At 36.0% G+C, this 14,419-nt stretch overlaps 1 protein-coding gene across 4 annotated transcripts in view; it reads right to left on the reverse strand.

Annotated features, from left to right (window-relative positions):
• Window positions 1–14,419, reverse strand: part of VTI1A (vesicle transport through interaction with t-SNAREs 1A) — a 256,512-nt gene that overhangs the window by 186,940 nt on the left and 55,153 nt on the right. For 2 of the 4 annotated variants that reach the window (XM_064717431.1, XM_064717433.1), the window contains exons 5-6: window positions 13,182–13,202; window positions 8,260–8,344 (exon numbers count right to left, since the gene is read on the reverse strand). In XM_064717431.1, the coding sequence (XP_064573501.1) occupies window positions 8,260–8,344; window positions 13,182–13,202 (106 nt within the window). The remainder of the gene's footprint in view (window positions 1–8,259; window positions 8,345–13,181; window positions 13,203–14,419) is intronic. The other 2 variants (XM_064717434.1, XM_064717432.1) reach the window with 1 other exon arrangement.

Below are 14,419 nucleotides of genomic sequence, written 5' to 3' on the forward strand. Positions count from 1 at the left end.
GGAGAATGAACTCACCAAATGAAGTCATTAAATTAGCAGTGTATTAATATATTTGAAGGTCAAAATGTGGACTTGTAATTCCATTCAGCTGTGCTCTTTCAAAAGTTGCAACAGACTGACTGTCGCTGCCAAGCCAGTATCACTTGGAATCAGCTCCATTCACTTGGTGAAAGTTCAAAAGGAGAGCCAGTGGTATATGGGATGAGAGGGAGAGAATAAATCATAAATAAATGGGAACAGTGTTTAGGGACAACATATCAGAATTTGAGTTCTACCCATTAAAGATGAACCAGCAGTTCCCAACTTTCTGCACAAGTTTTCTACACTGGATTTTCCTCAGGGAGAATCCGCAACCTGATCAAGACATGTTCTCAGGCCTGTACAAGTTGAACATTTACTTGCTTTAGGCTTGACTTGACACTTTTTGTCCACCTGTTGAAATGGGTTTTCTGGACAAGCTGTGTTAGATTAAATTCTAACATCTCTTGGAGACACCTAAGCAGGGTGGCTGAGAGTTAACAGATAACAAAAGAGAATATAAACATATATATGGAGGAAACAACTCCTATACATGGAAGCCTCATCTGGTGGCTTTTGCCTGCTCCATTATCTCTTTCTCAAACCAAGGTGGTTTGGAGAGTTTATTCACATTGCTAGAAACAACAGATACTGCTCAAAATATCTTTTTATTTTATCCGTCTTTTATTTGCCTTACCTGCTCAGAACCAGACAACAAACTCTGAAATGTTATCACAGAGGCGAAAGCTCCCTGAGGCTAAATAATTTCAAAACTGAAAGAAGCAGGTAGTGTAAGTTCAGACCAAAAACTAGCCATGTACCTTGACCTGAAATCCTCATATTCTTATTAGGACAAAAAGTCTTCAAAAGCTTTACTACAGACTTAGGAATAAGCTGCAATGAATACAGTCATCAATAAACACCATCTTATATGAATAAATACATTAAAGAAAGAGGGTCAGCACCAAAAAAGATGACGCTGAAATACTGTTTTCTCTGATTCAGTTAGAGGTTATCTCCTATACAACAGTCTACACACTAGAGGTGGTCCAATAGAGAACTTGTAAAATAATACTTTAATGTTATTTTCTGAGTTCAGCTTATAATTCAGGTATTAATATTATTCACAGGTATTCTATGACAAATGCAAGGTATTTGTGAAAATATATACAGATTTTAGCTTATGTGATTATTTGTCTGGCATACACACAGGAAGTACTTAACGGGATCTGATAACCAAAAAAAAAGTTTTCATCATTCTAGCATGGAATAAAAACTCCTAAAATTATGTTTCTATTACATGCAATAATGAATCTCTATAAGGTTATTGCAACGTTTGCTCATCCAAAAATCAGTCTTAAGCAAACTTCAACTGGATGCGAGTTCCTAACAAGACTGAAGTTAAGTTGTCCCATGATGAGTGGTACAATAATGAATTCCTGCACATGTAAAATATCCTGTGACTTCTTCCAAAACAGAGGGCAAAAGGTGAAATTTGGATCACTGTTTTTTCCTACTTTGACTTAGCAAATCTGTACTACTGAACAGATTTGACATTCCTTATTTGCTGCATTAATGATATAATCCCAAACCTACTGAGGTGAAAGATAAGCCCTCTTTTTATTGGAAATACAGTTGAAAGGTACAGAATACCAAAAAGATAATCTTTTAACAGAAATGGTCTTACAACTCCATAAAGTAAGTGTTTCCTCATCTCTTCAAAAAAAGTAGTTGGAAAGTGGTTTTTTGGTAGCAGTTAGAGGGCAGTACTCTCAACTAATGAAAACAAACAATTTCCTTATTTAATGGTAAGTACTTTATGTATTTAAAAATACAAAAAACCACTAAAATAATCAATATCCTGCATTTGAAACAACACATGGAAATGCAGAGGACAAAGGAGCAGAGGGAACAGGCTAAGAAAACCAGTAGACAACACTGGGTGAGTTACTGGATAAACTTTTCATGACCACAAAGGTGCAAGGCCCACACTGTTGCTGAATCAAATCCTTCCCAGAGCTAAGGAAAATTGGGATGGTGCCAGAATTTGAATTAATGTGCAAAGAAGTATCTGAATAGAGAGAAAGGGTATTAAAGAGCTGGAACTGGGCAGGTCAGAGCTGGGAAGGACGGTGAGAGGGAGGGAGGAGGTGGCAATAGGGAGCAGCTCAGTGACTGGACAAGCAAGGAACCAGCAGGAAATATTCAAACTGAAGGTGTAAAAATCCCTTCCCTGGTATCAACAACTGCAGGTAAAGCACTGAGGAATGGAAACTGAGTAGTCTGGTCTCTCCATGCCCTCTCAATGCTGCTTCTGACTGTTTATTACAAAGCAGCAGCACAACCCAAACATGATTCCCCCCCACGACCGTGGAGCTGGGATACTCCTGAGGCCTGACATCCCCAGAAACAAAAATCTCTCCCTATTTCTTCCTCCTCACCACTTTAAAGCCCAGACTATGAAGAAGGGCAGAGGGCTTAGAGATGTAGGAATGCAATATGCCACTTCAAAATGAATTTCTGAAACAATAAACAGATTTTAATAGAAATCAGCCAGAAAAGAAAAAAAAAATTATATATGAAACATGAAATACTGCTGCTAGCAGAAGAAACAGAGATCATGAAAAAGCTCTCTCTGATGGTGACTGGAAACTGCATAAAAACTCATTTCACTATAGAAACTTTGGATTAAGATTTCAGTAGAAAGATGTTCTGGCATATCAAAGAAACACCTGAGGAGGAGATATTGGTATATGCTCCAGAACTCAGAAGCCCTCTTTCTCTAATGAAAGGTTTTACACACAGTATTCACATATACATGTATGAATAATTCATTAGAGATGAAATAGGTAGATATTAAGTGTAAATATCTAGGACAGGAATAGCCTTTTTTATTTAAAGCAAGGGACACTGGAAGCAAGGTCCCGATTTTCAAAACTTGGTTTCCATTTCCATACTCTTAGTTATTTGGAGCTCAAATATAATCAGAATATGCATAGACCTAAAGACAGAACAGGGATGTGAAGGTCCAACAGATATTAACTAATTCAAGTAAATTACTAAGAATACAAAATTACAACATAGGAGACACAGCAACCTTTCCACTACTCTAATGCAGCCCAATATGTATGAACACCAGAATTTGTTACTTTGTTAAATTAACAATGGATGTTAGAGCCATTTGAAGTTTCTTTAAGTTGAGCAAACACTTTTTAATTCTATTGTATCTGTAAACTCCAGCTCTTGCAATTGTAATGGAATGGAAGCAGCTTGGTCAATATACTTATTTTCATTTTAATGGTTTCACAAGTGTTATGACAGTTCTGGTGTGCTTCTCATTCATGACACCCAACCAGCACAATCACCCCATGAAATATGGTGGGAGAAGGTCTTTCAGGGCAGCTGCTTGGAGATTGAGATTGTTCCATCAGTAAAGGAATGAGAGATCCAAATCTGTAACATGCTGCTGTGGACAATGTGCTTGTACATGAAATTCCATTACTCATATCTGGCAGGACACCTCCTAGAGTTGTGTTAAAACAGTTCCCTTTTCATGCTAAAATCATTGAAGACTCCTGCCTTCAGAAGCACCTTATAAACATTTGTTGACATATTTTCACTGATCTGTTCACTGCACTTTCACTCAGTGCTGCATCCAGATAAGACAATAATTAATATTACTCCATAAAGAAGCAAACATAGAGATCCCTATTTGCTTCCAGCAAGAAGGCTATCAATGCTTTGAGGTGGGTCTGACCATCTGCCCATTGGTCACAACATAAATTACATCATGTTTTTATGGCTCAGTCCAGAAAAGGAGGTTTGACTGTAGCTCATTACAACAGGTGAAAGCCACTGAAATTTGCTTGGGTCCCTTAGTAACAAGAAATAGTCATGTCACACGAGGGAGGAAAATAAGCTGTTGTGTCCCTTGCTGACAGATATTTCTCCTTTAACTGCTTCAGAGTTACATATTCCTGAGATTCCCAATGAGTAAGGAGGAGTGAGAAAAAATAATAATTTTAAGCAACCTCAACTCAAGTTTCAGAATTATTTTCTATATATGGAACAGGAGACTTTTTTCCTTGATTTCTTAACTTCTACAACACGATGTTTACATGCTACAAAAGGGGTATAAAAATAGAAGCAAAGACAAAATTAAGTACAAAGAATAGATCTATTATCCACAAACTCTTCTAGTAGCACAGATATTTCCAAGAGATTCAAAGCCACAGCATAATATGCAGTAATCATCACTCATAGAGGCAAGCTCAACACTTCTCAAATTACTGAAAGCTATAGAAATATCCAAGGGTGATGAAGAAAATAAAGTAAATACATGCAGCATAGTTTTTCCCTAAAATATTGGACAGCATTCAATGGTTGGATTTCTCTCACACACTGTCCTGAGACAAGGTGAAACCTATATTATATAAATACCACTTTTTTTTTTTTCCCCTGGAAAATATCTAGCAGTTGAGAAGAACCCAGTGAAAGCAACTCAACTGCAGAGCACAATGGTCCTCTACAACAAGGTGTGCTCTCCTTCTCCTTGACAGTGTTTTACATTTCCATGCCAATTTTATCACTGAAGATGAATGAAGCATTTTAAACTATTCCTCATTCAAAACATTCCTCTTTGAGCAAACATATCTAAGACTCAACAAAAAAGGGTATACCTTACTATGCTACATTGTGCAGACAAAATAAGGAAGTTCTAGAATTTATTTTGGTACTGTAGAAATCTGAGCATGGGGAATAGAATTAAGCCCCCTCAAAACCAGGAAGAATTCTGTGATTAATCAGGATTAATTTCATGAGCTCTCTTTTTGACTGAAACAGGTTTTAAGAATGCATAAAAATTGCTTTCTCATATTCTGAGGGTATATGGTCAGACTAAGTGGCTTGAAATTAAGAGAACTGAGTTGCAGAGTTGCAAATAATGTGTGGTGTTAGAAATGCCTATTTTACAAGGCTGTAAACTTGTCTCTTTCTCACCAGCAAAGCAGATTATAACACAAATCCAGAAAAATAACAACAAGAAATATTCTTTAAAAGTGTGTTTTGAATTTAAAAAGCAGATGAGTGCACTTTGCAGTGTTATCAACCATTATTAAAAACTTCCCCTACTTGGAAGAAACAATGGAGACCTTTGAGATTCAAACAGCTGATTGTTTCTCTTTATGTCTTGAGAGATTTTCGTCATAAAATTGCTATAAAATTCAGGCAATTTAAAAGCAAAAGCTCTGATTTACTCCCAGGTGTACCAAATCAGCTTCTCAAACACCTGTTAAATTTGCAACATACTCCTACAAATGTTTATTCTAAAGTTCTTCTGCTTACAGTGGGCCTTGAGTACTGCAGAGCTGGCTGCCAGATACGAAAGGCTTTGCGTAGCCCTTCAGGAGGTTTCTGCATAGATTTAAACATCCTGAGCATCAACAAATGACAGCAGAGAAACTATGAAAGCCTGACAGTGCTGGGCTGCCTTAGAGATGGTGACATAAGTGGCATCCTGTTCAGACACCACTGAAGGCATGAATCAATGACACTGCTCAAAGAAGGGAGTCAGACCTTCCAACAGATCTCAGCTTGTATGAACAACTGTACATAAGATGAAAGGGCTTATCAATTTAGAGATGCAAACAGGAAAAAAGCTTCTAATTTATCATGGTAAGTTTCAGGAATTGTAATGTGAAATTGCATAAAATTAGTTATGTGATGTCAGATTAATCCCTAGATGATCACAGGGGCAGGTTAAAATAGTATATGTATTTTTGCTGATTAAGGTAATAAAAAAGACCCAAATGTGACTTATTCCAGAGGTGAAAATCATCCAGCTTCATTACAGTATGCAACTTACATATCCATAATTGTGAAAAGACACCACATAAATAAAGTAGAATAGACACTTAAGGGCTGTCACATCCACCTCACAGAACCACAGAATGGCTGAGGTGAGAAGGGACTTCTTGACATCACCTTGTCCAACACTCTGCCCTAGGGTCACCCAGAGTCAAGACTTATTTTGAGTATCTTCTGAGATGAAGAGTTGACAATCACTCTGGGCTACCTATTTCACTGTTTGACCACAAAAATGATCACGTTCTGATGGACTTTCACAGGTTATAATTTGTTCCTCTTGTTGTGTCATTGGATATTACTGAGAGGAGTCTGGCTCCCCTTCTTTATTCCAACCCATCAGCTATTAGCACACTTATAAAGTCCTCCAGAGCCTTCTCTTCCCCACACAGAACACTGTTTGCTTTCTCAGCCCCTCCTCACATGAAAGATGCTCCAGTCCCCTAATTCTGCTCATGGTCCTTTCCTGGACTCACTCCAGTAAGTCAATGCTTTTCTTGTACAGGGGAGCTCAGACCTAGAAACAGCACCACAGAAGTGGCCTCACCAGTGCTGTGTAGAGAAGCTCTTTATGCAATAGAAGTAATAAAAAAGGCAAGACATGGTCTGAGGAGTCTTCTCAAAGAAGAACTGAAAATGTTTTATTTTATTGGGAGAACTCAACACAGAGAAACCAAAAATACTTCCAAAAATAAGTTCTTTCACTGCACTGGATTAATTTAAATTCTCTTATACCTAGGATCAGTGTGGTCCATGCCAGGATTAAAATACTTCATCAGTTTCTATAAAAATCTTCAGAAAAAAAAAAATCTACATTATAAGGAAGTCAATATTTCCAAAGTCATTGTCTCAAAATTATTTAATATTAAGAAGTCATATAATACCACTCCACTCCTAGTCTTCTCAGAGTTTTGGGACCAAGAATTACACATCCCTCTCTCTCTCTCTCTCTGTGCATGAGATAAAAAGTAGAGATGGACACAAAGATGGGGTGAATTAGAGACTCCGTGGAATTCAATGCAGTTTCACCTGGTTTTGATACTGAAAGACACCGTTTCCATATAAATATACATTTGCACTCAACCATCTTTCTCAGAAATCACCATGGAGATATGCAACCGAAGTTAACATGATCATCTCCATAAAACAAATTCCACATGGAGTAAAAAAGTATATAAGACATCTCCTCCACAAAAGGATCAGTCTGAATTTTTATATACTGCTTCTTTGTGAAAGATCCAGGCTCAAGTAAAGCAGATTTTTACAAGTTTAAAATAGTCCTTCTAAAAACAAGTTATTGACCATTTATAGAAAATCTGCAGGAAAGCAAATTTAATTGCTATCATATGTCTGTCTATATAATGTGCCATCCTCTGGCACAAAAGAATTAATGCTCCTTGTGCCCTCCAAATTCTGCACTGTATGTTCCATACATCCATTTCATTGTTATGCACAGCACTAAGCCCAGAATAATTAAAATGTAGGCACTTGAGCAATACCATTTATTTAGCATAGCCATATTTAACTCTATAAGGGTTTAATTCGATTTACCTCTTATAAGGTTTGAATTTTAAAAAAAATTCTGGATATGTATCAATTAATTGGGACTCTCTTCCAGAAAATTATTCATGGCTCAAACATGCATTTTCTGAAACTTTCTTCAACTTTGCAAAAGCTTTATTTAAGGGGATTAGACTTTGAAGGCTTAACTATTGCTGGTTTAAAAAAAAATCCACTAGAAATTGCTAAAACTTAGAAAAAACATTTTGAAAATACAAACTGAAAAGTTGTAGTCAATTAAAAACACCACTAATTCAATAACTGTGCTGCAGTTTAGCCTTCTCCATTAATTTTATTTCCATCTGTATATTTAGGGATGTGATTTGTTTACTTCTTTCATTGCACAGAAACAGCTGCATAATCAGTCACTGAACTGACTGTGAGAAAATTGTGCTGAGAACCTTATTATATAAAGTGTAGGTAATATCTTATACATTTACTAAAATGAAATTTTTTACATATATGAATGAAAGTAAAAGACAAAAACAACTGGAGTCTGCAGTGTGTGCTAGCAATCATTGCGGGTGGGTAAACTGACAACATGTAACTGCATATTAAGACAAATGTAGAATTTAGACGAAGTATTCCATCTCTTTTCAGATGTATACTTTTAAACCTCAGGAACTGTTTTCAGTAGATGTCATGCCTTTTAACTTGAAAAAAGATAAGCGCAAATAAGCTCCCAATTGTCTCCCCAATATGTAAACCACATCTCGGGCTGCTGTCTCTGTTTCGCCTTTGAAGTTTCCCTGAAATGTCATGTGTTGTGAAGACTGCTGTGCATAAGCAAGACAATTTGCTCACTCTCAGAATTCTTACCGGTTTCCACTGCTATTTGGTATCCAGCCTCTAGTCTCCGAGATGACCTTTCCAGCCTCTCTGTGTTATCGAGCAGATGTGCCCTCTGAAAAAGAAAAGGGAAGAGAGAGGAAAAAAAAAAAAATCAGGCAGCAGCCTACAATGTTCTCTCCCCCTTTTTAATTGTGCTTTCATATTCCAAAACATAAAAATATCCACGTATATTTTATGGAACTGTCTGTTACAAGGACCACTGGAAGGGGCAGGATCTATGATCAATCATAATTATATGTACCAATCATTTTTGTTTTGAAACATGGAATATGTGCTTCACTCTTCTTTCATGAACCCACAAATCAGAATGCAACTGTTACGTGGGAAACCTGTCTGAAGAGCATTTCCAAAATAGATTTCTCTGTGACACATGCATGCAAGCACCCATGATTTCTATTCAACTATAATTTGATGAAACAGTCACTTTAAGTGCAAGTGATAGTTTTTAATAAGAACTTAATTTTCAGCAGAGGGTATATTTCCTTTATATGTACTACTCAAGTGAGGTGATAAAAACAACAAGGTATTCATACAGAATACTGAACAGCATGAATATTCTTCAGACTGTTTGATGTAAAAAGATGTAGAAACAAAACACTGGTTTCTTGATTTACATCTCTTATGCCTAAATATATGTGAATACATAAATAATATACACAGATGGAGGTATAAAATATTTTTTCATAGAAGTCATTTGCCCATTTATAACATAGTGTAACATATTTATAACATATTTGCCATATATAACAACAAACTGTGATAAAAATGCATCTTTCAATGCATTTTTACTTGGGGAGTCCATAATGGTGAAAAAGCAAAATTATTATTTTTATTAGTTTTTCCTCCATCCAAAACGCCAACATTTCACCATGTAAGCTCATTTCCTTTGAAAATTTGATCCTGGACTAGCTCTAATCAAGTCATCAAAAAATATAAGCCACCCCCTCTCCCTCCCACTAATCACACACACCTTTCCAAGCAGTTCTTTACCCAAAAAACCACATTTTGGAAATTTGTCAAAAAATATTCCCTACAACTTTGCCTTGTTGACAGATGTCATTTTAAAATGGACGAAATGCTTTCTAATAATAATAAAAAAAGGAGGTGCCATACATATTATCTGAGTGGCTGTCTACCGAAACGATCTACCTTGCTCTAATGAGCCCCTATGGATCTTGGGAGATGCAAGCTGTATTGACATGCACACTTAAGCTAATACACCTAGACCAGTGCCTCCAAGCTCTAGCAGCCAGGGATGCTGACAGAATATCTCGCTTCTATCTTCAAAGAAAGGAAGTGATTAGTATGTTATCATTACCATTCAAAACGTGATTTCCCTATTCCCTCCCGGCATAGGTGACACATCTCTGAGATGCGGCCAGACGATCGAGGCAGCTAAAGCCACATCAAAGCTTGCCTTGAATTTTTTTCTCTTTTTTTTTTCCCCCCTCTCTTTTTCTTTTTTTGGAAATCATTAAAACAATGCATTTAGATCAGCATAGATAGGACCCAATGTGAAGGTCAGGAAAGCTGCAATAACAGTCTATAATAATTAATAGACTTGTCTAATACACAGTGGATAGGTTAAGAGAAAATTGCAAAAAAGGCTTTTGCATTCATGGGGGGCAGGCCACCAAGAAAAAAATAATCAGTGCAAGCACTTAATAAAATTTAAAACCACAAGCTACAATGCTTTAATTGAAATCATGACAGTAACTAGAGTGGTGCATGTTCTTAGTACTCATGGTCAATCTAGATAATTAGTGTTAATTTTGCTTAATTATTTTTAAAAAGGCATCTTTTCATAACATCTGCTGGTTCCTCTTCATTGCCCATTAGAAGAAAAAAATAGTATGGTGCCTTTCTCCAAATAGTATCCTTCCAAATGATATTGAACTAGTGTTAAGTATTTTAAACTTTGTAAAAACCCTCAGAAACCTAACACTCACATAAATGTGTCTCAAGAAAGAAAAGTAGCAGGGGTAGAGGGTGGGAGGTGTGGGGCATAAAAAGAAGGAGTTTAGAGGGTAAGAATCCTAAAAGTTAGAGAGGAGATACTTAAAAAACCACCAAAGGCTGGGAGTGAGCACAAGGAGTACAACAGTGATCACAGAACAGATGTACAGGGCTGTGTACGGGAAATGAAAACACCATCCCGTAATGTTAAGGGAGAGAGCGGGAAATAATCAGATTTCACATCACAAGGTGAAAGAGCTAGCCAACAAAGAATTAGCATTTGTATATTTTTCTATACCATTTAAGCCACATTTAAATAAAATAAATTACCATCCCAGTTCAGTCTTACTGTGAGCAATTAGAATACTAAAGCCCTGTGAACTCGGTGTTAACACTAACTCAGAGCCGTTTCTTAACTTGATTTCAGAGCCTTTCCACCCAAGGCATCCTATAATGAAACCTAATTTTATTATAAAGGGTGGTGTCATTTACATTGTTTGGATTTGGAGGCTCCCTATCCTTTGGACATGAAATCAATGCCCTGTAGCAGCAGCTAATGCTTTCAACTGCTTCCCACCCCTCCCCAAATTCCTTCTCCCACAGTATCCCCTGCACTCCGTGAGGAGGGTAGCGAGGTGATGCAGTCTGTCTCACAGCTTCAGAAACAGCTTCTATCTGGAGTTACATAAGGAAGTTTTGCAAAGTGGCAAGCTATCACTAGAGATTTAGTCATTCCATGTGGGCTGGATTCAAACTGAGATCTCAGGAGCTCAAAAGACAGAGCGACACAGCCTCCATGGAAGCCTGTGTACGGCAAGTGTGCGAGAATAGAGCCTCGTAATGAGAGGAAGCACAGGTTTTATTAACAAACAGTATGGCAAACCACAATTTCTTTTAAGATCACTTCATACCTCCTTAGGAGAACTATAATTGGGGATGCCTTGATGTTTCGCTCTGTGACGAGTTAAGAATTATGCCTGAGTCACTGTACTAGCCTTCATTTAAACTTTAATGTGCATTTTGCATTGGGTATAAAAACACCATTGCATTTACAACCTATCCAACACAGAGTGGGTACTTTCATGCAGAGAAAAGAATGGCAACAATTGGATTTTAAATTATTTTTCTCTCTACTAGTAAAATTTTGTTCCAGACTAAATAAAGGGATTTATTACTTTATTTTCTGCTGTTTTCACTGTATGCAGAGAGAGGAAAAAGTAACTTATGAAGATAGCAAGGAAAAGAAAAAAAAAAAAAGAGAATTACCAGAAGCAATGTCAATTTTTTTAGGCAGCTAACACAGGATTTATAAAATCGAAAAGGTGTAACTGAGTTCAGTATAGCTCCCAAGTCACAGTCCTTTGCAATAACACCCTGAATATTCTTACTTGTCTTCATAGCTATTTCAAAAAAAAAGCAGATAAGCAGCAGCTTTGTTCTTTACATATAATAAAATTTTCAGAGTGAATTTAAAAATTAGGAATCTTTATAAAACTATAATCTTATGTTTGCAAACAAAAACCCTACTGCACTCTTTGCAAAAGCACAGGAGCAGACACGCAGGTGCTGTTAGAGGGATGAGAAAATGAACCGTGTTCTTCTGAAAAAGCTCAGAAATCAGGCTACACAAACCCTTGCAACAATACTGTCATCTGTTTAAATACTGGGACTATTGGGGAGGGGAGCTCAGCAGTGGTGGGAAGGCTTTCATGTGGTTACATGTTTATTTTATTTAATTTTTTTGTTAACTCTTTTGCTCTGCAGCTTTTACATATTAATATCAGCTCTATGAGAAGAGGGGGAAAATAAAGCATTTGGGGAACTAGTGAAGAATGTTTGTATCACAAATACCTACCTGTTTTTAAGAATTCTCTGTAATTGTCCTTAATCTGGTTACTTTACAATTCTTTGTCATCACCATTTCTAAAACTCCCAAATCCTTTCCTGCAGAGTTCAGTATGTATTACTGATACATAACTGGGCACACATGTTCCACAAAGAAGATACCAGACAAATGAGTGATGTTAAAAAACTTGTGCTTCTAAATATATTTATTCAAATACTTCACTGGTCCAAGCTTTCCGTATGAAATCCCTCAGAAATCTGACCTGTAAGTAAAACTTGACTTTACTCAGCCCCTCTTTTTCAGTGGTTACTAGGAAATAATAAAAAAATAGCAGGTCAAATACCTGCTTTGCTACAACAGTTAGCAAAAGCAGAGATTAATTTCAGAAAATACACTGAAACATTTGAAAAACTGACCATTAAAACAGGCTTCTTTATAAATATTTATGAATCGTTTATAACTGGAAAGTATTCTGGAATACTGATCTCTAGTGTTACACCTACAGATCTACAGCACTCACAAATAAATAATAAATATTGATATGTGTGTAGGTCTCTCTACTTCTACTGTATTTTCAGTGGGTGTACAATATCCAGTATAATGCATAAGCTATTTAAATACCTCACACCAAACTCAAAACACTGTGAAATACCGTGTAATTTTTAAAATGTTTCAGCAAAGGTTTACACTAAAGCAATGCTTTCACTTTCAATACCAGTGTATAAATGTACTTTCCCTATCAAAGATTTTGTGATGCAAACATGATTATTACTGTACCTGATTTGATCATGGTATTCTTGGAAAGATCAAATAATAGAGTTTTTTTCCACCCTTCTTTTTCTAGTGCCTTTTAAAAAAATTCCACTATCAAAGAATGTTAATTTCTAAGGATTGATCTAGAGATTCCTATGTAAGTATACAATTATTAGGGAAGAGGAGGCACAACAGTGAATATTTTAAAGCAATGTAATCAATATTTTTGCTTTGTGTAGATTTCCCTGCAACAATGAACAAAAAGATCTACTTCAGATTTAGAAACTCAGCTTTAAAGGGAAAGCTAGACAACAAAAAGCAAGAAAGTACTCACCTCTTCACGTAATTTTATCAACTGCAACATGAACGCACAAAAAAGATAAAAAGGAAAGAAATGGCAGGAAAGAAAGATCAGTTGTGTGACAGGATACAGAATTAACATTGACAATTTATCTGTTTACATGTTTAGCATTTAAAAATCACAGACAAACACATTAAAAGAACCTAAACATAGACTACATGCAGAGTTTTTTGAACGAATAAAGATCACTTTCTCACACTGTCACATTAAACAAAGAGAATAGTGTGAAATTCTCTTTTAAACCACATCTAAGACACCATCATGAAATAAAGGGGAATGACTTCATAGAAGTCTATATTATAAAGAAAAAAACAAGTTTACTATTCCTCTCTTCGAAGATTGTACAGCTGAAGTGGTTTTGTATATACAAGTTTTCAGAATGTTTTCTGTATATTTTAGTTGTGACAACTGATTTCTTATTTTACTAGCAGATCTAACTTATTAATAGATGACTGCATCTTTATAGCATATATTTCAGTATTTCAATTTTTATATACCTGAGTTCTACTGCAACTATATTATTTAATTTTATTATTGAACTTCATACTGACGGTTTCTGCCAGGTAAAAAAAATGAAGCAGCTCAGTTAAATGTCTCAGAACTATGATTTATTGAATAGCATATTTAAAAATAGACAAAGGAATAGGGAACAACATGAAACATATTTCCCTCAGAAAAGACCCATTCCAGGTTCTTGATCCAGACCACTATACAGTGTGTGTGTATATATCTAAATATATACATACAGGGGGTGTGTGTATGCTTATATAGTATATAAATTTATATTTATTTACTTATGCTTGCAAATCAACACAATCTAACACAAATAATATTGCTCTGGCAGCTTTACTGTAAAACTAAATAAAACCCCAGCCTGATTATAAAGCTATGTTGTAATATACTCGCCTCTTAGAGAGACAGATAAATTATTTGTACCGGAACAAAATGTATAATTACTCACAACAAATACCTGCACAAGAATGGCCCTTTATAAAAAATTACAGTTCTCTCACCGATTCCAGTTCAAAATTACAACAGCAACACAATTATCTCAGTTTATGCTGATACTTCACCTACAGTTTCATAACACCAATTTTCAACACATGTGTAAGCTGAGAATGTTTACTACTAACAAAGTCTCACCAGCATGAAGGAAACAAAAGAACCTCCATTATTCTCTATTGTCTCATATGGCTCATCTAAAACTGAAG

The sequence above is a fragment of the Zonotrichia leucophrys genome, chromosome 6 (assembly GCF_028769735.1).
Source record: "Zonotrichia leucophrys gambelii isolate GWCS_2022_RI chromosome 6, RI_Zleu_2.0, whole genome shotgun sequence".
Lineage (NCBI taxonomy): Eukaryota > Metazoa > Chordata > Aves > Passeriformes > Passerellidae > Zonotrichia > Zonotrichia leucophrys.